We start from the raw sequence: 26371 nt of genomic DNA, 5'->3' as shown, positions 1-26371 counted from the left end.
GACTATTTATGGTGTGGATCTATTCACCTATTTTATCACAATTCTTGTGATGAAAACACAGATCTATCTACAGATTTCTTACACAAAAAACACAATGTATTAATGTCTTAAATTCTTAAATGATAAAAGGTTTTGAAGAAATTACACCAATTGTCATGTCATCCTGTAGTAATTATTTGGGACTCGTAGGTTGGACCACACCCATCTTTAAACTTGCCCCTTATTTTGATCTCAACTACATACCTGTAAAGTTTTGGGACTATATCTTGCATAGTTACAATGCTGTTGTACGACTATAGTATACACAAAATCTGTCCTCATCATTCTTCAGTTTTATCTGTATACTAACAAAGCACAGCGTTTGTCATCTCTGGGTGCTCTAAAGTATTGACTGAGAGAAACACAAAATCTGACCACAGACATAGAAAACCTGCCAAAGTACTCAACACTGCCTTTGTGGCAGGTCCTATTACAGTAATTGTCCTCAGGGCTGCATTTTGCCATGATCACACACACATTGACAGACTTGCAAGGTAAAAACTGTACCAGCTTCACTGTTGTGGCTGCTAATCATAATAACTGCTATACTTATTTGACTGGAAGACACATAAATAGTGAAAAAATTATGCTAAAGTTGACTTTGAGGAACAAAAAACTGCATTTGCACATTTCTTCAAACCAGACAATAAATTTTGGCCACTGTGAGTGAAACCATTTCCAACTAACCCACAAGAGGGCGCTCAATCCTTTCAGAATGGTACCTCAGTGAGCCAGTGCTTGAAAAGGCTCACACAGCAGAATGAAGAATTCAAGTCCTTTCTTTAAAATCTTCTTTTTCAGATCCAGCAAATAGTGGAGGGCAAACTATTTCCCATGAAAGCCCTGGGCTACTTTGCTGTAGTGACAGGAAAAGGTAACATCTGTTATTGAGTGACATTGCAGGCTGCATTTACTTTATATCACTATATGATTACTTTAAAATCATGTCCCAGTTTTGTTAACTTTATCTACCTTTTGTAGTAACCAGGAAGAAAGTTGAAGATTGTTTATGTTTTTACATCATATTGTTGCTTGCATATACAATTTTGTAGGGACATTTTTGCACTGTGTAACTTTTCTTAAACTTCAATATGTAGCGTGCATAGTTACGCAAATGTAAATGTTATAATTATTATCATTCTGTATCATCAAATCATTAACTTATCGTTTGTTCTGCTCACTACTTGTGCCCAGGGAGCAATGCTGAAAGCATAGATTCCATCAAAGATTATGAGGAAGACTTTTTCCAGAACTCCAGATTACTGAGGCAAGTTATATTTTAATTTCAACAACCATTAGTGCTTCATCATACGAATTATTTCGGTAAGTGTTTTAAGTTTACAAATTATTTATTCATGGAACTAGGGATGGCATGCTGAAAGCCCACCAGGTAACCACCAAGAACTTGAGCCTGGCTGTCTCTGATTGTTTCTGGAAGATGGTCAGGGAGTCTGTAGAGCAGCAAGCTGATGTCTTCAAAGGTATGACAGAACCTTTAGAACAATTCTCTCTCCCAGAGAGGTCTCTTTGATTCATTTGATTTGTGTTTTTCCATTTGATAAATGTGTATATCTAAATCTGCTGGCATTACAGTGCGTGATTTAATTGTGCAAACGGACATAGTAGTAAAATTTTATCCATTAACTGTAAGCAGAGCAGGTGATTGTACTGCTCTGCTACTGACTCTTCAGTCTCCCTGTATTGGTATTCCTCAGCCCACCTGCCACACTTCTCCACCCCCTCTGTCCTGCCTTCCAACTACAATTAGTCTAGACAATCACAAGCCCATTGCTAACAGCATCGGAGATTTATGGCCATGAGACTGCAGTTCCCATAGGCCCATTGTGTTGTGTATCGATCCATATCCCATCAAATCACACGCAGCTGGCTTCCATCCTCCATTCTTGGCGCCACTACGGCTCCACAAACCAGCAATTAGCCTAATCTCCACTGTGGATAGGGAGCTGTGGATAGGGCCGTAAGCTTCGTGTGCTTGTCTCTCTGTGTGAATATGTGTGAGATAAAACTCTGACTTTTGATAAAGAGTGTGTGATTGGCCCCATTGCCTCAACTCCTCAGGGACCAGTTAAGAGAGTGAGTGTGCAAAGTCCTCACACAGTGTTATTAAAGGATAGACACCATTAGCAGTCTGAAAGCTGCCTTTATATCATAGCAAGTGAAAACAAAGCAGGCCCTGTCTGTATGGTGATTGCCTGTTGATTATAGAGAATTGCTGTTTGATGGAGCTTAGCATCAAAGGTGGAAAAGCAATAAAAACATGTTTGGGATAAGAATTATCCAAGCGTGAAAATGAGCACCTGACACATCACAATATAAATGAATTTGGGGACCAGCTCGAGTTTCTAATAAAGCTTAATGATGGTACTATTGTTTGTTGTTGTATTTCAATCAACTTTGACTTATTTGAAATATAAAATTAAATATCATTGATCTGTATGTTGTTAAACATTGTTAAACCAAATGTTCATTATCACTGTCTTGCTTCTCCCAAGCATCGCGATTCAACCTCGAGACAGAATGGAAGAACAACTACCCTCGTTTGAGAGAGCTTGACAGGGTAAGAAACACAAATGGCAAATCTAGTAAAATATACGTTGCTCTCTCCTAAAAGTTGGATACAAACCTGCATATAAACAAAGCAATTCTGATAGGTGACCCTGTTTTCATAAATGCAATTTATAAAAAAAAAAAAACACCTTTGTCAAGATAAAAACAAGAATTTAAAAACCGATATTAGAGCAGCTGTCCATCGAAAATGACATGTAGTAATAATACAGCTGTTACAGTTGTCATTTTCTGTTTTTGCAGAATGAACTCTATGAAAAGGCCAAAAATGAAATCTTGGATGAAGTCATTAGTTTGAGTCAAGTGACTCCACAGCACTGGTAAGTTAATGATGAACTAATATCTGTTTGTCCTTTTATTATATTTGGTTACTATCTCTAATACTATTGTTAGTATCGGTGTTTTCTGTGTAGAATATTGGTCTTAATGAGATGCCACTTTGTGGGGACGGAGCAGTGTTAAATTGTCTGCCTGGTCTTTATCTGAAGGCAGTTAGATTGTATATTTGCAACGAGTTAGAGCTATTTTTAAAACGAGCTTAAGATCTTTCTCTGTGCCTGCTTTGTGAATGTATCGTTATACCTCACTTACAATGAGGAAAACCTTGCTTAAATGAGATGTATGCATGGTGTTGTGACCATCCCCTGTGTGCGTGCCCTCAGTTTTCTCAGATCAATACACTGATAAATGGCCTATGGTTGGGAACAAGGGTGGCCCTGTTAGCCAGCCTGCAGCCAGCCAACACTATTGGAGATAGCGCTTATTGACAGTGAGCAGTGCTAGCTTGAACAAAAGGGGAGTCTAATGAAATATGAGTGTGTGTTTATGATAAATGTGAGAGGTGCAACACCGCTCTGGTCTCGCGGGTGCTAAAGACTCGGGGGGACTCAGGGTTTTGTTCTACAGTCACACTGCCATGGAGAGAAAGAGTGAGAGAGGAGATGCTGTTAGCTGCTAACAGGGTCATAGCACAGTTGTGTTGGAGTTTGTAACTAAGTGCAGTCAGAGTAGTTGTGGCTGCCTATGTGAAAGCATCTCCGTTAAGAACAATTCCTTTAAAGTCGTTATTTCTTTCGACACTGAGTCACTAAAAATGATGTCCCAAATCTTAAAGGTGTTCACTTAAGATTCAGGTTCTAGAACACGTAGAACTAAAATTGAAATACCATCTTTAGGGTGTGGTCCAAATTATAATATAGCTCTTTTGGAAATTGACATATTATTTTCTCTCCTTTGCAGGGAAGCTATTCTGCAGAAGAAGCTGTGGGAACGTGTTTCCACTCATGTAATCGAGAACATCTACCTGCCTGCTGCCCAAACAATGGACTCTGGTACCTTTAACACCACTGTAGACATTAAGCTCAAGCAGTGGACTGACAAGCAGCTCCCACACAAAGCACTGGAGGTAAAGCAGACTGTCTGACTTTATACAACTGGTCATATTATAATTTGTTAAAAGTAAGATGCTGATTGTTGCTAAAATAAAGTCAGAATATTTTTTTGAGTTGACCCTTTGATGATAAGAGGGAATTCCCAAATGTGTTTCAGTGAATGAGGCTTTGACATTTTAAAGTATTGCATATTGTGTAATGTTGCATTGCTCTCTAATTTCATTTTCTCTTTATTTTTTATTACAACATTTGACTGAGCTCTGTTGATACAAACTGCAGAACTTATAAGAATATAAAATCTGGCAATGCCCTCTTTCCTCCTTATACTTTGTATACTTTGACCCCGTCAGGTTGCCTGGGAGACACTGCAGGAGGAGTTTGCCCGCTTCATGGCTGAATACAAAGGCAAAGACCAGGATGACATTTTTGACAAGCTAAAGGAGGCTGTGAAGGATGAGAGCATCAAGAGACACAAGTGGAATGAGAGGGCCATGGACAGCCTGGTAAACACACAGTAAATCCACTCAAAAGGAGCAAGGATACCGAGAGCACACGTACTTGTTGATTGAACTCTAAGCAGACAGAATTTCATGATGATGTGCGATGAACAAGAAAAAACTCGGCTTGCAGACACTGATGCAAAACCTTTGAATCTAACTTATGGCTCACATGGTATAGTACTTAATATGCACTGCAGTTACATTGCAGCTCAACTAATACTGTGTTTTTTCCCCTTGCCTTGTGTTTGGTTGTATCAGAGGGTGATCCAGCACAATGCTCTAGAAGACCGGTCCATCACAGACAAGCCACAGTGGGATGCAGCAATCCAGTTCATGGAAGAAACTTTGCAGTCACGCCTTAAAGACAGTAAGTTATTGTCACTCACCTTCCAGCCCTAAACTTGTGATAGCCTACATGTTGCAGTATTTAAAATGTCTTTCATAGATGTGCATATCATTTCACAAAGTAAACCATTAACACAGCACAGTGCCATTTATTGTCACTTCACAAACAAGGATGTTGAAAACAACAGAAAGCTTAATTTTCATAGATATTGTCACAAAATGTGACAGTACTGGACAACTCCCCCCTCCACCACTGAAGATTGCACTCCAATGAATAGAATGTGTGGAAGTAGCAGACATTTATGGTGCCTTCTGCACTTGGAGGGACTCTATCATATTTCTTTTCTGGACCAAGCACAGCATTAAGACTCACTGAGGTCTGATCCTCTGAATCCTCTGAAGCTACAGATCAAATGACTTTTCAAGGACATCACAGACACTTAGCTGTCCTCAAAGTTTGTCAGTGGTTATGAATTTGTTCTGTCCTCTAGTATTAAGTTATCTGCATTGTTGCCGGGTTATAGAGTCTGTTTTTATGTTTGAGATGAAATACATGGGATAAGAAAGATTGCTTAATCATGTAATCATAACATTATTACAGTTTCATTTTGTTTCTTTTCTCCTTGTTTTCTACTCTCTTCCCTCTGTAGCTGAATCAGTAATCAGAGACATGGTGGGTCCAGACTGGAAGCAGAGGTGGCTGAACTGGAAGAACCGTACACCAGATCAGGTCAGAATTGCAGCATTTTCCCAAAAATTGTAGCCATGATGTTTTTAGGATTTTACCTCTAAAACTGTGAAGTGTAAAAGTTATGAGGATACTTATTAGATATAAATGGTATATTTTAAGCTGCAACATTAGTGTAGATCTCCGCACAGCTTATAAATCCAAGCACACAATACATTAAATAATTTTCTGCATCTAAATAGTCGTTTGCCATTGAGAAGACAATGCTCACTTACTCTTCTCTGACATTGTAGCACATCCGTAATGAAACAAAAAATGAGCTGGAGCGCTTGCTGAAGCTGCACGATGACCACACAGCTTACTTGGCTAACGATGAGGTCACCACAGTCAGGAAGAACCTGGAGGGACGAGGGGTTGAAGTTGATCCAGTTCTGGTAAGATGAAAGCATCTGATTATCGAAACAAAGTTTAGGAGAAACATGTTAAGACTGAATAATAAAGGTGAAAGTCCTTGTTTTTCCTCACTTTATCTTTTCTGCCAGTTTACACCATCTTGGTCTTCTTTAAAAATGACAACAGCGATATGATGCATTATGTCTAGCATCGATTAACTGCTGAAATACTTCCATATTTGGCCAGATCAAGGACACGTGGCATCAGCTGTATCGCCGACACTTTTTGCAGAAGGCATTGTCCCATTGCAACCTGTGCAAAAGAGGCTTCTACTACTACCAGAGACACTTTGTTGACTCTGAGGTAAGCAGAGAAGATATGTTGTCCTTATTCATCTTCTCTTCCGGCTTTGTCGTAACATCATTCGATGTGACTGGGTGCAAAACGTAACTATGTTCCTGAATTTTCCTCCAGTTGGAGTGCAATGACGTGGTACTGTTTTGGAGAATCCAGAGGATGCTGGTCATCACAGCCAACACTCTCCGACAGCAGCTCACCAACACAGAGGGTAAGGATAGTGGACTTATAATGGAAGACTTTGACCATTTTTGTGAGCTGAGTTGTAATTTCAAGTATTATTGCTGGGAGTTTTGCTTATTACGTTCTTAACTTTTTTGATGGAATAAATTGTTCTATCAGTGCCACATTAAATTATACAGGAAGATGATTCAATGTGCAATTTTTTGTTAGTGTTTTTTTTCTTTTTGAAGTGATGCTCTCCATTACCAAATATTTAAAAGCAGTCCAGATACGCTTGACTGAGTAGCTGCACAACCTTTACTATTGTATACATATATTTTACCCAGGCTCTATAACAGTTATCCAGATCATCAATACATATTCAATAATAAATTGAATGCTGTTTGTGAAAACAGACAGTTCCTTTCTCTCAAACATTTTAATGATGGTAAAATATCTTGATTACATAATTCTAACAGAACAGGAACAGAGCAATTGAATGCATTGTTGTGGGATCAAATATTGATTATTATCCTTTGTGTATGTGTTTTTTCTCATTCGTCTTCTCAGTGCGCCGATTGGAGAAAAATGTGAAGGAAGTGCTGGATGACTTTGGGGAAGACACGGAGAGGAAGATCCACCTCATCACTGGCCGCAGAGTCCAGCTGGCCGAGGATCTCAGTAAGACACATAAAGACTTACCCAGCAGAAAACACACCGTACATACTCAAAAGCTAAATTAATATTAGTAAGGATGTAGATTATCACTATTTAAACTTGTCTCAGTGGTTGTTATGAGGGCCATGTGCATGTGATTGTCGTTACGGCTTCCGTGGATTCTAGTGCATTTGGTGAATGGGTCCATTACAGGAAATCTGGAAGTCATCAGTAGGTGTCAGTGGTGCTCCACATTGACTAGTCTGATGGAGCTGGATTACTTGGTTAATGCATCAGGCTGGCAGTACAGGCATGTTTAAATAGTTTGAATGTCAGCTGAACAGCTGCTTTTATAGCTTCTTTTTTAAAGAAGATTCTCTGTGCTTTTGTCTCAGACACAAGACAGTTTTTTTTATATATAAGCTACAGTACTTCCGTGTTGCACCTGTTGTCAAAAATTCGAACTAACCTTTTTATTGATCGCTGCCTACATTGGAGCTAAAACCCAACATGCCATATGTATAACCTTCATGTGTGGATTGCCATAGGGGGTTAGATATAAATATACTTGACATATATGTCGGTGATAACACCCCTCCTACATACAAAGGTGTGTTTCTGAAATATATACGGAGGCTTTAATTGGCACATGAGATACGAGGGAATGGAGCATGTGCAAGTCTGCCTAGCAGTGTGTACCAGCCAGGCTCTCTGTTAACACAACCATGCTGATTAAATGCAGCAAAATTTGCAGAGTGCCCATGTTCCTAAAAGACAACCTCAGACTTATGTGCTCTTTCTTTCTCTCTGTCAATCAAAGCCTCCTCCTGGCACACTTACACATCAGGATGTGGTACCTGGTTCTTATTCGGTGACAATGCATGTCTTAAAATGAAATCACACATTGGTTTGACCATAGGGCATCTCACTTAACATTGCAAAAGTGTTGCCACCCACTTATAGAAAAAGACCAGCTGATCAGTTTTATTGCTTATTGCATAAGTTATGTTTAAGTTAGGTTAGTGTCAACCCCAAAATGGGGTCTGGGGGGAATATTATATTTTTAAAGTGAATCATAATCTGTTTGCAAAGATCATGCTCCGACCCAAACACATATTGCAAATGAATGTCATACTTTTTGAGCCTCGTTTGTTGTGTTTGCGTGAAGTGGCTTGTATGAGTCAGAGCACAGTACTGGTCTGGTCTCAGTTTGAGCCTGGGGTTAATGGTAACCAGAGATGGATGAGGAGGATTTCTGTGCTTTTCATGCTTTTCCATTCAGATACACACATACAAACACCAGTAACTACCAGTGTAGTTGTTGAGTATTAGTCATGCCTTGGACTGTGCCACTAGAATGCATATTGTTTGGTGTTTCTGTGGATATAGAAATCTTGATGTATCCACATAGAGCTGATTTGGGAACACAGATTGGTTTTCCTTTCTGGTAGGATTCAGACTAGACTCAGTGGATAGATTTTAAAACAGGTAACCCGTCTCCTCATTTTACGCTGTATGATCTGTGGGAAACTTGTGTGCAGTTTTGCTCTTGCCTCAGTGAGAATCTGCATTTGCATTCTAGACTTACAATCGGTACAGAAATGTTTGTCATTTACATTGGTTAAAAAAACATTTAAGTATGGACAGTTTTTAGTGTTTGTGCAGTGACATTGTGTGCATGGACTACATCTGCTCTGTTAGTAAGTTTTGAAAAAACTTTTCTTTGGTTTAAACCTATATATCTGCTAATTTTTGTCTGCTTTCTGAAGCCTAATTAAACGCTGGTACAATGGGTTGTCTCCAGCTTTGGTCTTCTTCAGCAAAGCTGTGCTTGCAAAGCAAAGTTTGTGTTCATAAAGAAACATACACGATCTGCTCCCATCTCAAAGCTCTCTTTAGAACACACACATAATGATAGTTCCTGACTCCACAGAAGCACTCGCTGACAAGCATAATTTACAGAAACCTACCTCAAAGTACAAGCTACACACACACTCTCATGTACACCAGGAAACTTTAAAACACTGAAAATGTCTACATGATCTTCTTTTAGGGATTAAAGAATGGTAAAATGTCTTAAATAAACAAATTAGAGATGGTAGTTAAAAATATGATTAATGAATGCATCATCTCTTAAGTATCCTGTAACTAATGTAAAAAACACTAACCTTAGCAAGGTAGTCGGTTTTTGAAAGATGTGACATCTATACCTCTTCTCTCACTGAAATCCACAATCTAAAAATATATTTAATGTGGTGTGTTTTTTATCACAAAAATGTAACTAGTGGATACATGATGTTTCCTAAATCAGTGACAGACAATTCTTTATGTATAAGCAATGCAGGCTTTACACCACACATCACACTTAAGTCGTCTATTAGACCAAATTGCTTGTGATGTCATAAATCATGCTTTCCAGTACATGATTTAAATTTATATTTTAGGTGAACTTGAAGAGAAATGTTCTACTTTCAGAGCATACATATATACATATCTATATGTAGTGTGTATTTTCAAGAAATGCTATATGTACACTATCAGTCAAAAATTTGGACACCCTTTTCTCCTTCAATGGTTTTTATTTAATTATTTTATACATTGTAGATTAATGCTGAAGACATCAAAACTATAAAAGAATACATATAGAATTATGTTGTAACCAAAACCATGTTAATCTTCGGCATTAATCTGCAATGTAGAAAATAATACAGATAAATAAAAAAGCACTGAATGAGAAGTGTCCAAACTTTTGACTGGTAGTGTACACACACACACACACACACACACACGCACACACACACACACACACACACACACACACACACACACACACACACACACACACACACACACACACACACATATATATGGTGAAAGTGAAATATCTAAGAGAAGTACCAATGACAAAAAAGAGCATTTCTGAGTGTGAATGATGTTTAAATTAGTTTTAAAACTCAGACGTTTTGGATATGTAATGTGTACCAGAGTGAGTGGCTGGTCTGTACGTGTGTTTCCTTTAAAAAAAATAAATACATAAAATTAAAAAAAAAAAAAAAAAAAAAAAAAATATATATATATATATATAAAAAAAACAAAATATGCATTATGTTGATTGCATTTAAATTGACAAACATTCAGAGTAATGTGTACACCATATATTCAGGTATATTACATTAAAAAAAGATAGAACAAAGCAATCGAACTACATAAAGTGACTCATAGAACAGAAAGAAGCGCACCACACAAGCTGCCTTTTTGCGGAGGACTGTTTTCTCTTCATCTGCAGTGGAGTCAGGTTTTCTGTGACACCAGCCCAGGGGAGAGGAGTGAACAAACACATGGTCTCTCTCCATTCCACACACACACAGAAAATGCCTAGACCTGCCTGGCCTTGCAAATGCTATAAGGCAAGTCGAGCCAAAACTTTTCCAAACAAGCATGACGTTCTCACATCCCACCACCAAAGACTTGCTCCGCTGATAGATGTGGGAATGTGGTTGGAATATATCATTGGATCCTATAAGATAGAACCACACCTGTACATGCACACTGTAGCTTCTCACAGACTTGTGGGGTCCAGCATAAAATCCTGTTTTCTTTGCTGGCAGCTAAATCTCACTTTTTTCATCCATCAATCCCACTAAGTATGGTTTTTTCTATTGAATGAAAAAAACATATTTAGTGGGATTGAGGCTGGGCTGAAATATAACTTGTTCAATGTTTTGTTTTGTCTTTTATGAAATCCATTTCTTTTTGCCACAGAATAAGCTTCAGAGTTTGCATCTATGTCAATACAAGCAGACAGGAGATCAGGATCAGAGCTGCGACACTTTTGATGCAAGAAAATATTGCCGTTATTGTATAATGCTTGGGTAGTTTTAAAGTGCTATGGAATGAAGCCAGCTAAACAAAGCTAAAGAAAAGATGTGAGTTGAAAGCGGAGAAATGTTCTATTGAAATGATTATATCCACCAGGTGCTGGTGGCTCTGGGTTTAAGAACTGACCATAAAGTCAGTCTAGTTAATCTATAAACTGTCCCACAAAATACATTAGAATCTAACGCTACTCACCTTGTCGTAGCTCATACCTGCAGTAGTGCAGTACTTTGGCATTATACCTCTCAGCATGCCTATATCACTTAGCCCTAATTTTATGGCGATGTCAGATTTTTCCTTTTCCTCCTACTAAGAAAATGTATGTTCCAGAGTTTTAGCTTTGTCAGTCTGTCAGGTTGAGTTAGTGGGTGAGTGGAGGATCTGGGTCATTAGCTGTCTGACACTTTGCACAGGGCTTTCTGTGTAATGCAGCCTAAACCCAAGTGTGTGGGCGTGGGTATGTGGGTCCATCAGTCTAGACTGAACTGCATGGCTGATGGGCTGACTTGGTGACATGCCTCAAAGCACAAAGTGAGCGAGCTTCCTTGGGGCAAAGTTGTTTTTTTTAAACCAAAAAGTTCATACCAAAAGTTTTCTGTGCAAGAACTTTTAACTTGTAGTGCTCCTGAGATTTGTTTTAGAGTCTTGTTGCAGGTTTTAGGCTTATTTAATTATACTGCTATGTACTGCCACTGCATTTAGATGCTGAAGTTTCCAGAGGCTAGTTTTAATGATTCCAATTGGTGATCTTTGTGGGAGAATACAGTATTAGTGAGAGCAGTGTGTATTTTCAAGAAACGCATTTCAGCTGTTAGCAGGCTCTGAACCTGTAGTCTTTCAGTCAGAGGAGTGCGTTTAACAGCATCAGCTTTTCACCAAGGTTATTTTTAATGTAGTTTTTCAAATCAGAGGTTAAGAACACTTGACAGGAGCCAAACACACCTCTTCTTAGCCATGCAGTGCTCTTCAGGAAAAGGGATTCTGTCTATGTCTCTCTGTAAAGCAACCTTATTCAATGTATTATGAAATCATCTTTCCTCAGAGGTGTTGTTCCTCTTTCATTCTTCAGACCTTTTAAAGACAGCAGGTCATAGTGCCTCAGGCTCAAACCATAGCCTGACCCCACAGGTCAGCCAGCTAATACCACAGGCTACTTCCACCTAGCTGTTTTTTTCTCTCCATCTTACTGGGTTTTTCTGCTGCTGCTGTTTCTCTGCCTCAAATTCTGTCCAACTGACCTTGTCTTTCTCTACTCATTCTGAATGGTCAGAGAAGAGGACCGACCTTCACCTGACAGACTCTCCTATAAGAAAAGGAGAGAAGAGAGGAGGGAAAAGAGGGAGAGATAGGAGGCCGGAGAAAGGATAAACACACTTAACAAAGTCAGAAATGTACTCCCAGGGGCAGTTTGCTGTTAAGCTCTAGTTGCCCCTACTTGCAGACGAGCCCAACATTGCTCAGGTTACAAATACAGGTCAGGTGCATGCGTGAGTGAGTGTGTGAAAGCACTGGTAATGAATGGTACGTGTACACAGGAAAGAGGTGTATGTGTGTGTTTGTGTGTTTGTCAGCGTGTGCCAGACCAGCTGTATGGCTCAGTGCCGTGTCTGGAGCAAAGCCCAGGCCTAATGTGCAAGCACAGGCCTCTTAGGAGACCACTGGGCTGTCGCTTGGCTGCTTCATCGGCCGTCATAGAAACTGCTATGTGTGAGTGCTGTACTGGAAAAAGGCACTGCGGATTTGACAATAGTGCACGATACCAGTGTTTCCAGAATCACTGCTCTTTAATGAGGTGTCGAGTGTCATATTTAATATCGTTAGCTTCCAGACACTTCACACTGATGAACACAAAGCTTCACTGCACCATTTTATTTATTTCATACAAGACATTTGTCAGTTATGCCACATACAGACCCACATTTTCAAGGAGCTGTTAATGGTTATGTTAATGTAGGTTAACATAAAAGTTAACGTAAGCTTTTGTACACATGCAGTATTACAGGGCTGCTCATAATCCCCCTGTTTTTGGTCAATGTTGAGATCAGAATTAGTAAAAGTGTACCTTCAAACCCAGCTCTGGGCCTAACTCTGGCCAGTACATAATTTTGAACATGCTAAAAAAAAAAAAAACAGAAGCAGTTAAGAGACTGAGAGGACGACAAGGGAGGATGTGTGAGTTTCTCAGGGACATACCCAGGCCAGAGAAAAGTTGAGAGCAACACATGCCGCAGAGGGTGCTTTTAAAGACTTTTCTCCTCCAAAATTCATTAAATCAGGCATTAGTGTGATGGAGGACCATGGTGATCTCAAGCTGTATCAATCTTAGCCTTGTCTTGTTTTCCTAATTACGATAATCCAAATTTGTAATTGAAAATAAATTTGGATTAATTGCCCATCCCTAAAGTATTAGTTTTGAGTTTACCCCTTTTCTTTGACTGTGAATGCATACTCTTTATTTGTGTACCAGAGATCCACAGCCTTTCACTTTGCTTACAGTGTTTGCAATTTGCTTTGTAAATGGCAGGTGGAGCAGTTCTTTTTTTCTTCATTCACTCCTCCTCTTCCTCTGTCACTTGAATTAGCCGTTCACGAGCAGGAGGAAGCAGTTTCCAGCTGTCTTGGTGGCTTTTTATCTGCCTTGTCAGATTGATGGAGAGCTTGTGTACTGTGCACTGGCACCAGCACCTGAATACACATAAACAAATGTACTTTGTACTTCTGTTCTAATGAGCACCCTCATTAGTATAATGAAAAGTTTAGCCCCCAACCTTCACCACCACAATCAAATGCCTTCCCAAAAATATCTACAGTCGCAAAGCCAAAAAATCTGATTGGTCCTCACAAGGGTAGATATACATGTAGACTATGGATTGTTTCTAATCAATATATTACAAAATCACCATTTTTAAAATTTGAGATCAGGTGTTCAATTTAAAACCTTAAGTCGTGGGAAAGATGTTGAAGACTATTATGGAATCTATACAATATGTTTCCTGGCAGTTTCTCAAAGTCTGATTAAGTGTTTGGAAACCAATAAACCTCAATAGATTATCTTGAAATTTTTCCAAGGGCAAGAAATCAGTCCATCAATACATATTTTTTTTAAGTGCTTGTTGTCAAGGTATTTATACACTGGCATTCTTGCAATAATAAATCTGTCTTTGCAATATATCTGTATTTCTGCCTTAAAGGTTAGCAAGTGTGTGTTACAGTTTCTGAATTGCTAATTGAACAGAATGATCAACACATATCGTGTTGTTCACTCAAAGATGTAAAAGGCAGTCAATATATTTAGAGTTGTTGATGATGAATAATGGTAAAATTAATTTCTCTTTAATTTTCTTTTTAGTTTTTATTGCATGATTTCTATCACACTTGAAGTTAAGCATTTTACAATGTTTGCATTTTTGGACACCAAAATCAAATATATTGCTTTGGTTGCTGGCACTGTTTTGCAAGGGCGGCTTCAAATGAACACCTGCACAACTTTGCACAACAAATTCATCATCTTCACTGGAAAGTTGTTGGCACTGATGAATGCAACAATGTGTGGAACACCGTGGATTTCAGCTTTTGTGCTGTGAGGTTATTTGAGGGTTAAGGAATGAAAGGTGTCAACAGAAGATGCCTTGAAAACAGTGGTAACGTGTGAAGTGTTTGCATGTTTGCACATGCAGTCACTTTCTCCCTCTTCTTGTGTGGAAGCAGAATACAATAAAGCTCTGGTTGTCTGGGCTTGCTCACCGGAATGCCCTCTCAGCCTCACGCTCACTTCGTTTCCTTTCATCTCCTCCCCCTCGTCCTCCTTTGAGCAGCTTCCTCCAGAGTGATTAGTGAGGGCTCAGTGAGAAGTGCTCATCTGTTCTCCTCTGCTGTACGGGATGACGTATCATCTTAAGGTGCTGAGTGCACATGTGCCTGTGTTCACGAGAGAAAGAACCAGACAGTATCAGTGACTTTAAGGGCACATTTCATTAGCCATTAATGCTTCTGTTACTTCAGTGGCTTTATTAAGTGACATTCTTGTTTGTTATGCGTATCTCTTAGTTTCCTCAACTAACTTCTTATACCAAACTCTGTGAGGACAAGGCCAGAGTTGTCTTTTTTTCCCAGAGTAACAAATTCCACTAAGAACAGTTTGCAATAAGCATAAACACTGTGGAACTATAATATTTGCACCTGGGCAGTCTGAAGTTATAGTGATCCTTATTAGTCATTATAGAAGCCAGTTTTAATAGTGATTCAGTGATTCCACAAATTTATTTCAGAATATTTTACCATGTAGAGCTACAGCATTTTAATACTGTTCACAATGTAAGCAGTGTATGCACACCCACAAAGAAATACCCTAAACCAAAACATTATACAGTTAATTATTTTTGCTTGAATTATTTTGGTCTGATTCTCCTCTACATTTTGTTTTTAGATATGCCATTACCAGTGCACCCAGTCATCATACAAAAGTTTGCATTAATTTATACATAAAATAGAAAATAGACCTGAACTTTAGCACAGTGTGTACAATATCTGGTGGCGTCATCATCAGGGTGTTTTGTGTTTTGCTATGTTTGAGTGAGGCCATGACCACACATGATATCAGGAGAAAAAACTAAATGCTGTATTTGTGGGTCACAGGTTTTTACCCACACTCCAATTTTCAGGTCTTTTCTAAAATTTCACTGTTCTCAATAACAAAGCTACTTCTCTCTGCTAGCACTAAATTATGCATTACCATTATCATGTAATGAGGAGTTTTGGCAAACTGTACTCACTGATAGACAGCCATCAGCCTAGTTTTAGGTTCATTGTCTCCTCCAACTCGCTCTGATGCTTATTTTGTGTTTTCATATCGGCGAACACACAACAGAAGAAAAGTGATACATCATTGTGTTTGTGTTATCATACACTGCACAAACACTCATTCCCAGCCATTTTATGAACTCGTAGGTGTCAGACATTTGATTGGCTTCTGTAACATTCAAATGTAGAGATCAAAAAAAGTGGACTTTTGACACCAAAAGTTAACACCTCACCATGTCCACGAAAGTTGGTACACATTGCATTTTTTAATAGTTCCTAAGCATTAAACTAGTGTCATCCACTGAGGGGGATATTTGTATATTTTTTCCACAAGTCGACATGCCCTTACTCTGGTCTGTGTTTAAGAGTGTGGGGGAGGCTATTGCAGTGAGATTGTGAGGAGACCGTCTGCTCTTTTGACACTTCACTGTACTCTTCCTTCAGTATGACCTTTTTTGTTATGTTTCTCCATATACACTTATATCTGTTGCTGCCACTCCCCGCCACTCCATTTTTCAGACTGTCTCGCATCTATATCTCATTTCCTGACTCTTTTTCTTTTGCTTTCTCTCTTTTCCCACCTTTCGTGCTCTCTCTGACTCTCATTCCCACTCTTCCTGCCATAGTCTTGATAATCTCGGAATTAAATTTACACAAGCTGGCAGTGTGGTTTTGTAAACTGAGAGGCTTAGTAGCGTTACAGTTTGTTTTTTTCTTCACGAAGGAGGTAACCTCAGGCTTAAAGTTCTTGCCAAATGATCCATTTTCTGCTCGGGAGTGTCAAGTACACAAACATTAGATCCAGAGTTGTCATAACACAGGCAAAGATGAGGCAGTCCTTTATGCGTGTCATCTAATTTTGTTTTAAAAATGTTGTGGGAAAGTGACTTCCAAAATGAACAGACTCACTGCTTTTCTATTGCAGGACACCCTGAAACATCTGTAAATCACAGTTTTTTCCGCATTATGACAGCTTTCTTTGTACTGTGTCCTTGGATAAAAAACAGGATTAACAGGGAATGAAAGACACTTTTGTCATTTCATAGATGGTTTACTACAGAATGCTTCCTTTTCTTATTATAAATGATTTCCTGCTGCTCTTGTTCCGATGCCAACAGATGGTTTCAGATTTTTTTGCAAAATGGTCTAACAGTGAATTTCCACAAGGTTAGCATGTTTTTTAAAAGTCTAGCATTAGAACGTGATACTCTATTGCTCCAGTCTTTCACTCCCTCCATACCTTTGCTTTTCTCAGCTGCTTTTTTTGGTCTCCTTTCTAGAATTCTCTGCTGTTTACTGTCCACATTATTTGAACTCTTGTATAGTGCAAGGGTCTGTCTTTCACCTTTGCTTCTGTTCCTCTTTCTCTCCATCAAAGCTTCAACCAGCCAGCTGCCATCATTTACCAAAGTCATGACCTGCTCCTCTTTCCACTTTCCCATCATCTGTCTTTATCTCCCCCCCAACTTTTCACTTCCTATGTGCACTCTGGTACATCCATCCTTCCTCTCTTGTCAAGAACCAGAAACATCTTTCTCTTGCACAGACATATTGTACACACATGCACAGCTATCCAGCATCTGACTGTCAAGCGCTTAATAGCACATCTGTTGATCACTAAGCATGATCAGTTGCTAAAACAGACCTGGTTAAAGAACCTAATTACCTTTGTAAAGTAGCTGAAGTGAAACCATAATGTAAATGTAAGATTGATAGACAAGTTAAACATCCACTAAGCAGCTAACAGTCCTGCTAACACTAGCAGTGTTCAGGTTTTAGAGAAGCTGCTCTAACATAGTTGTGGCTGCTTTGGAATCTCCTCCCTAGATAGAAACTCAAGGAATAAATCCAGTGGACTAAGGAAGCAAAAAAAAAAAGAGCTGCATGTTTTCGATGACAGCCAATCAAGAGGTGATGATTGAAGTGGTGATAAAGAAATAAAACTATGAAGGAGATTGTGAAGTCATCTCTCATCCTCCTCAGGGAAAGAGGAGAGAGTAAGTGTGGGAAAATCGGAAAGAGAGATGTGGGGTGATGGGAGGGGAAGGCTTCTGTTCACATGTTCCCAGCACAGTCTGGCCACTAGGGAACCATTTCCACTGAGCGTCCTGTCACTCACACACATGCACACACTAAGATGTGACATCAGGTGCTGGATAAGATGAGGTAATAGGAAAACCATGCACCACCTCACTTTTACAGTTTAAAAACTGCAAACTTTAGGTTGGAATTCTTTCACGGTCATACTGTCCTAAGTGGTTCTTCTATCCTTCTTATTGATGTATTGTTGTGCTGTTCACCAACAACATCAACAAAAAACAGTATTGTGGCCAAGAATGTTTTGTTATGATCAGACACACTTCGTTACCAATGAGATGCATTAATAAGTAGAAGATACAACAAATATGCGTTGTGTGTGCTGTCAGGAGCGTGATCTAGAGCCTTACTTTGGATTGCTGGCAGAAAAATAGTCCAATCAAATCATCAGGTGCCCAAAATCACCTTTAATATGTGATCTTAAACATTAACATGTTACTATACATGACTCTTGACAGTTTGAAGTGTGGTAAATTGCTTTTGTATCCAATACTACGGCACATTTTGAGGAACCACTACTACTTTGTCCATCTTTGCAAGTTAAACACCTGTAGACCAGTAAGTCCAGCCTCAACAGGCCTTTTCTAGTGGCTCGAAGGAACTCCAGGTGTTTTTTCTGTCACCTCAGTGTTATATGGATGTGTAGGTGTGTGGGATCCTGAGCAGCTGGAAACATGTATTTACCTGAGGGCAGCAGGGGGATGAGGAGAGCTGCTCTGTCTTATCTCTCTTTCACTGTGTTTGATCGAATGGTACGAGGTTGGTGCCACATCAAGAACAGGCCGAGAGAAATGAGTTATCTGCACTCCTGATGCATGCATATATTTTCAAACATACGGTAGTGTTTTCCTTCATGTGCTAACTGCAGAGTTCATCTGTGTTAAACTTGCCCACACACCTATGACTGATTCATAGAGAGGGGAGTTTCTCTGAGGGATTATGACAAGTTCTCATTTTAAACCAGACTTGTCAGCCTCACATCCCCGGGCCCATGTGGATTCTTAAGATTGATTGCCACTTAGCCTCAGCACAGACCTCCATTTGAGTGCAAAAGGTGAGTCTTAGAAAACTTGAAGCCCCTGACTTGCTGTGATTTACACCATGAGTCATAAGTAGACTTACTGTCTCAGACCTTTTCTTTCCAAAGAATAGGTGTAGTGAGGGTGACTGTTTACAGATATATTTGGATGACAAGTTCCAGTTAGTCTACCTTCACTGCTGCTACATTAACATCATTTGCAATTAGTGTTGTTCAATTAACCCATCAGACCTAGAGCTAAATCCACCATTGCACAAATTTTCTCATCATTATCCTCATCTTTACAGCTTCCTCCTCTAAAATCTTAATGTCTCGGCCTTCAAAGGCTCAAGCAATGCTTGTCAATAAAACCTGCACTATACAGCTCAACAACAGTCATCACCTGGTTTCCAAAGGTTTTCCCTGCATTTTGCTTTTTTTGTTTAGTCTGCCCTCTGGCTGACCCAAGGCTTTGACCCATCCAGACCTATGTATGTCTCTCCCCAGGTTGGGCTGCTTTCTTCCAGGCATCTGTTTTCTAGATAAGAGTCGTGAGTGCAGGGGCTGATTCATTGCTCTGTCACAGACACGGCGTTTGTGCCGTCGACAGTACCGCTCTCCCTGCGTCCATGTCTCCCGTGGCCAAGCTTTTATAGCGTGACAATCCAGATTTAGTGACAAATCAAGCCGCGTGCTGAGGAAAAAGACTTTTCTGTTTGTTACATTAAGAGATCAGCTTTCAAAGAAGGAAACAGCAGAGCGTTTAAACGTTCAATGTTCCCACCTACACTGTGACCTTGGCAGTCCTGGGATATAAAAAGTTTCTTCATGAATGATGACAGGTTGGGACAGGAACCAGACCCCTCACCCCAGTCTCTCTAGTGTCCATGCTGTGAACTGTTGCTCTCTTGTCAGTAGAAAATTTCAGAGCAGCATGCTAAAGTAGCCTCAACCTTGGCGCCAAGCTTCATCCTTCCGTTGCCACTTCTTCATAACAGCCACCCTTTCTTCACGGTTCCCTCCCTTTCACATCCAGTGAAGAAGAGTGGCCATCTCCCATAGGAAGGGGATTAGTTTTTCTACTTCACAGTAAGTTCCAGGCCTCCCTGTCCTCTCCCTCTCATCTTTTTCTCTCCTCTGTTCTCCATCTCCTCTGTGTTGGCTACTTGTCCAGCAGGGCCACACAGTCTAATTACAGGTCAATTAAAGGCTTTCTGGCTCAGTCGTCCTTCTGCCAGCGCTTCAGCCACTGCAGGCTTAGGGGACTCTACAGAGTGAGTGAATGAGATATCATTTCATGTGGAGATCAGCCGAGAGAAGGCCTTGAAAGAGAGGATTTGGGGAAAAGGCTCCCCTCTCTTTCTCTCAGTCTGCCAGAGTCCCTCCACCCGGGACAACCCACACACCACCAAGCATCTTAAAGAAGGGGCCTCTGGGATAGAGGCCAGAGGATTATGGGAATATTCATGACCAGATAAAGGGGTGAGCGGTTGAATGACTGTGTTTTGGGGCTCATCTCTTAGGTAAACAGGAGCCTAAATGGAGTTTTAGATCGCTACTCCCACTGCTCAGTGAGGAACAGGCAATGGTGACTCTGTCCACTGTGTTTTGTTGCATTTCCACAGGACGGTGAAAAGAAAGCCTTGTTGTGGCCTTTTCTTCCTCTTGCTGCTGTCTTTCTGGTAGCAAACAGATGGTGCTGGGGGAAATAAATATCTGTTTCTCACAGTTTTTATCCACAGAATATTGGCTTTTCTGAAAGGCGGCATTCATGTTCACCCGTGGCCCCCTGGGCTCCTGAAAGCTGCTGAGGGCTAATTTTAAAGCCATTAAGCATCTTGCTGTAAGGGAATGGTGGTTGAGTTTTGCTTCTCTGATCTATGCCATCTTACATTTAATGTTCAGGTAGTCAGACAGGTAGAAGTTGAAGTGGAATTTATATCAGGGTTAATGGCTGGTCATTTTAGCCTGCTGGCAGCTTTCTTGTCGCGAATCAACATTTTTCACTCAAACTTTTCTACCCTCTGCCTGAAACTCTTAAACTTATTACACTTTATATGCGCTCAAATGTTTTCCATTCTTATAACACTGCATAAATGACTTACAATCATGCATCAATAATTTCTAGACTGTCTAGACACTATGATCTCCCATCAGTCTGAATTGTAAAAGAAAATGGCAAGGACCAAAGTGAAGAAACTGAGGCCTGATGACTGATGGCTAGTTGTTTGGGACTTGTATCAACTTGGCATTAGTGGTAAGCTCAGTTAATTCCACCAGTGTGTTTGTCGTGTCCTTGTTCGAGTATGTTGATTGTGATTGGAGCAAAAGGAGCTCAAGAGTTCTCAGCAGATAGTCAGTTTACTGTCTTATAGAAGAAAACAAACCAGAAAATATTCCATTTTTAACCGATTATCGATCATGTCAATAGTTGGCAATTAATCAAACCATTGACAACTGTACATGTCAGAGTCTTGGCATGACACCCGACTGGCATTTGAATTATTTTTTCTTCTTCTGACAATCAGCCAGCGCTTGGGTGTCTTAGCTGTTACAATAAGAATTATGGCCAATGAGCCATTGCTGAATGTTTATTTTATGATTTTTTCCTACCAAACCATGACTCCAAAACCAAGGTACATGCTGACCTGTGAAGTTACCCTTACACCCCTAGTCAGAGCAAAGGATTTATAATCTGCAGTTCTGCCCCTGTCATGCACAGAATACACCTGAATGTCAATAGGAATAACATTTACTTGACTTGATAGCAGCTTCCAGTAAAGCCATGTGACCTGTTCTCCAGTGAAGCATTGAATCAGTGATGGGTGTTCAGTTGCCTCAATAGGAGGTGTTTTGAAGAAAAGGAGTGACTTTCACCCTCCCACTGCCAATCTGCGAAATCAAGCCTGTGTCTTTTTCTTATCTCAAACCCTCTCATCTAACCTCTGGACCACTGCTGCCTCCAGTGATCTAACGGAGCTCTGCACCTCTGCCCAACAGTTGGTAGTATCCTTAATGTTTGACCTGCATGAAGTGGTGTATACATTTGAAACACTGAGGCTCCATAGAGCACTTTATCATCAGCCACATCTAAACCCAGTGAGAAGCTTTGAAGCTTGATCCAGGGGAGTTCCCATGTTTTTGATGATCTGACAGTCAGTACCCTCCTTGCCTCACACCAACCGAAGCCTTCCGCCCCCTCGTACCTCACATCTCTTTTTCTTCAGGTTGGACAGATGTTGGTAATCCTGCTCTGATTGGCTTGGATTGAGTTCTGTGGTCCTGCGGTCAGGGCACACAGCCCACGTTGCTGAACTCTGTTAGCTGCCTTTGAGCCTTGCCCTGCGGTGGGCTTCGTGTTGGAATGGCGTACCGCAGGGTTATGTTTCATTCAACCCCACACCTGCTGCAGTGACTTGTCAACGTGCCCCTCGACAGGCCCCCTTAATGCCTCCATTAGGTGTTGTAATCTCCCCCTAACGCCTTGCCATTTTGCCTGAGTGTGTTAACAGAGTATCAAAGGCCGGGGATTTTTTTTTCTGCCACCTGCCAGAGGTGAATGTGTAGGAAGGTGAAAAGAGGTGGAGGTGGCATGACTGTACAGCTCTTGCAGGTTTTCAAGACATTAGGGCGGTTGTGTCTGTGTCTTTCATGGCCAAGCTTTTCTGGCTGTCAGTCAAGTTTTCTCAGTTCTGCCTACCGGTGCGTTCTGTAGCTTTTCTTGTGTTATCAAGCACTCCTCAGCTTTGCCAATGTTCCAGTACATGAGGCGGGGGGGGGCTTCATCTCTCTTAACAACCGTTTGCTTACCATCCATCAAGAAAAGGATACCCCAGCAGCCGTGCTCCCAACAAAAGGGGGCTGCACACGAGCCCCTGAGTATGATATTTAGTTTCACTCCAAAGCACGCACACAGCTATCACCTTTGTGCTGACCTGAAATGGACACTTAGGACACTGTTGCTCTGAGGTCCAAACTGCTATGATTTATCTTTTAGTCTTTTAAAGCTGTGTTTTCAGTAGGCCTCCGCATAGGAAAACAATCAACAATAGTTCGCCTATGGATCTCGTGTTGCTGATTGATCAGACTAGAGCAGTGCTAGTTTGTTCTTCAGAGCTGGTGTTTGAGTTTGTGCTTGGGGGAGATCCAGACAGATTAGCGAGGGTGACAGGGAAGCTGGAGAGCCAGCCAGGCCGGGAGGTGCAGCTGGCATTGGAAGCCACGGCTTCCTTTTCTCTGCGTTGGCCCGCAGACTTCCTTCAGCCACTGTTTAATCAGCGATTAAGACTGCTTTAGATGGCTGTCTCGTCTCGTGTGACAGTACATGTTGGGTGGAAGGATTGCTCGTCTTATGCAGTCTCCGGACAATAGGAGTTTAATTATGAAAAGAAGTGAGTGAGTGTTTTTCCAGTAGATTCCCACCTTTCATGTGAAATGTTGTTGTTATGGTATCTCCTTCTGTCCATTAACAATGTGCCCAGGAGGTGCATACCATAAAAAAGGGAGGACGAGAGCTTTGATGTGGTCTGTGCTAACTGGGAAACGGTACACAAACCTTCATCATCAGATGTGTGAAGGAGGTCTGCCTTGAGGTTTGGCTGTTGCTGTCAGAAGGGACCATCTGGTGTTATGGTGAAAAATGTGAGGGAATTTCTAGCTGCAGTTATACTGTACACTACAGTATTTAGTTTTATATATTTCTTTTGTTTAAAAAGGTAGTTTGTAGCCAGCTACCCATCCTGATACTACATCATTTAGTGTTTTTTAGTTTTCACTTCTTATCCACCACAAAGCTGTAAAAACACACAAGGAAACATTTATGTTCACTCTGAAACTAGTTGATGTGTAGCAAATAATTAGAAATGTTTAGGGACACAACTAATAATGTCCATTCATCTGCCAGTTATTTTAGTGATGATCTGTGAAATATATTCTCTATGTAATGTTATAAAAAAAATGTCCATTACAAATTCCATTTACCCACTTCATTTTCAGATGTCTTCCACTGTCTGACCAGCAATCCAAGTCCCAAAGTTAAACAGTTTATTGAGTAGCTTCATTGTTGATTTATCTACTGATAGTTTCCTCAGTCAGTTGATCAGTTGTTTAGGCAATGAAGCCTCAGATAACAGTAAAACTTGCCCATTTCAGACGCCAAGCTGACATCTGACATGAAAAAATAACAGAATCTTTTCTGATCTGAGAAGCTGGAAACAGAGAAAGTTTGACTTCTTTATTTGAAAAGTGATTGATGAATGGTTGATTAGGGAGCATAAAATCTGCAGCAAATCTTCATATTAACATTGTTTCCGACTTATCTTTTGTTGGCTGACTGATCAGTTATTCGACATTGTTTCATCATGAAAACAATGATTCTGAATTTGTTTTTGACCAGCTAACCTACTTTTTGTTTCTCTGCAGAGAAAGTTCGTGAGATCCAGGAGAAACTTGAAGCCTTCATAGAAGCTCTTCACAAGGAGAAATAAAAGTAATTTTTTCCAGATATCTTTATACAAATGATCCTGCATAGAGCAGCATTATCTAAGAAACAAAAACTGATTTGTTATAGCTTGTTGTTGTAATGACGTGAATAGTTGTTAGATGGTAGTAAACACTTTATTTGTTGCACAGAATCAGGACTGACAGTAGGATAAATGATAACTGTATCTTGTTTGTTTTCCCTCCATACTTCTTAACAGACCTATTTAGAGTAATTGTTTGAATCACAGCAGAGAAATGCACTGAACAAAGAACTCATCTGTAAATGACCGTCATCACCCCTTGTTCCTGCCCCGACACTCACCTGGTTTCACCACCTCATGACTTGGCCCTCCGTCCCCCCTCGGACACTGATGGGGAGATGGACCTGAACAGAAGGATAAGCTGGATGAACAGTTTTCATGCTTTCTCTTTGGTTTATGTTAATTTTCTTCATGAGGCCACGAGGAGGACTTCTGCACAGGAGCCCAAACACCGACAGACGAGAAGCAAAATACGAAGCTTGCACAGTAATTTCAGACATCTGACGACTTGTTTTCAATAAATGAGGGTTGTGTACATGTTTATCTCCTACTTTCTTACTTTTGTTTGACTTTTTTTCATGCTTTTCTTTGTGTATATGTGATTATTCAAGCGTGTGTGTTCACTGATCTGTGTACATCATAGACACCGGTCCTGATGGGTTACATCGCCTTGAACTTCAGACCTTTTTCTCGCCTGGCGCTCCTAAAATATGCCGAGTTGCCCGTCTGATAGACCCAGGAATTGTCTCAAACTTTCAAAAAAAATGTTTTAGTTGCACCTAGAATCAAAGCACTTAAGTTGTCACTCAAAGCTCTCACTGTTTTCCCCATTTACTCTACATGTACCCCTAAATTAGCTGCTCCTTTATTCTACAGCTGTTGTAACGCCACAACAGCCACTCATTAACAGGATAAACACAATATGCTCAGCGCTCACAATATTGTGTATAGATTACATTTTTAATTGCTTTCTTCCAAAGGGGTTTCTTTGATAAATATTAATATTAAGTTTCTGTCTGCCAAAAGCACATAAGGTCACGCTTCTTGGTCACCTGTCCCTCTAAATCTGTCTCTGTGCATTTCTATCATTGTATAGTAACATTTCATCCGTGTTGCAACTCACAGACATTACAGCTTCACAAAAAATACCCTCTTACTAGGTTGAAAATATAGGTAAACATAAATTTAGGCTGTTTAAGAATCATTTAAACATGAGACACTAATAATGTAAGGCTTTTTTTAACAGTCCATTGTTTTACCTGTGTCTAAGGCATCGTTACATATTCACACAGTAAAAATGTTGGTCCTATTAACAGTTCAAAAACAGATTGTCAACCAATTTATTTGGTTGTAAAATTCTATTACTAGTTGTGAAATACTTTATACTTTGGGCCTGGTCTCTACCTGTCCAGTATCCAATCCAAGCTGATTAGTTGGTCCAGTAACACAGATATTACATTTGTTGTCTTCATGTGTTTCCATATTGCACCAGGTTTGATGTCCCCTTTTCACTAATGTTACGTCTTTGTGTGTGTACACAACACGTGCACTAGTACCCATCCTGTCTTCTGTCTGTGATTGGATGGTTGTTAAGCTCAAACACACCAAAAAGAAGGAAAATAATTTTCTCTTTGTTCTCAGACTCAAGAAAAAAGGAAAATATCTGACATGCTGGAAATGTGTGTGTTTGTCCACTCACTGATTCTCCTGCCAGTCATTGTTCAGGGCCCGGTGTTTCCACTTGCTCCTTCCTCATCCTCATCTTTAAACCCTCACCTCTTTGTACCCCCATTATTTGGACCCTTTCATCACCCACGTAGACATGTGCTCGTTCTTCCTAGCTTGAAAAACTGTTCTATATTTGCCTGAAAGGGGGGCAGTGAGACCACGCTCATCATTCATTCATATGTGTATATGGGTATATATATATATATATATAT

General features: G+C 40.2%; 1 protein-coding gene across 4 annotated transcripts in view; it reads left to right on the top strand.

Moving 5' to 3' along the window:
- opa1 (OPA1 mitochondrial dynamin like GTPase) overlaps positions 1-24968 on the top strand; it is a 37763-nt gene extending 12795 nt beyond the window's left edge. For all 4 annotated transcript variants that reach the window (XM_023263276.3, XM_023263274.3, XM_023263278.3 and 1 more), the window contains 15 exons: positions 841-913; positions 1234-1306; positions 1405-1520; positions 2553-2617; positions 2869-2945; positions 3865-4030; positions 4367-4519; positions 4775-4883; positions 5512-5591; positions 5843-5983; positions 6189-6305; positions 6417-6510; positions 7032-7142; positions 24331-24397; positions 24609-24968. In XM_023263276.3, the coding sequence (XP_023119044.2) occupies positions 841-913; positions 1234-1306; positions 1405-1520; positions 2553-2617; positions 2869-2945; positions 3865-4030; positions 4367-4519; positions 4775-4883; positions 5512-5591; positions 5843-5983; positions 6189-6305; positions 6417-6510; positions 7032-7142; positions 24331-24395 (1440 nt within the window). In that variant the 3' untranslated portion in view covers positions 24396-24397; positions 24609-24968. The remainder of the gene's footprint in view (positions 1-840; positions 914-1233; positions 1307-1404; positions 1521-2552; positions 2618-2868; positions 2946-3864; positions 4031-4366; positions 4520-4774; positions 4884-5511; positions 5592-5842; positions 5984-6188; positions 6306-6416; positions 6511-7031; positions 7143-24330; positions 24398-24608) is intronic.
- The last annotated feature ends 1403 nt before the right edge of the window (positions 24969-26371 follow it).

This window comes from Amphiprion ocellaris, chromosome 2 (genome assembly GCF_022539595.1).
Source record: "Amphiprion ocellaris isolate individual 3 ecotype Okinawa chromosome 2, ASM2253959v1, whole genome shotgun sequence".
Lineage (NCBI taxonomy): Eukaryota > Metazoa > Chordata > Actinopteri > Pomacentridae > Amphiprion > Amphiprion ocellaris.
The sequence above is the reverse complement of the archived record's forward strand: the minus strand, read 5'-3'. Positions and strand labels throughout refer to the sequence as shown.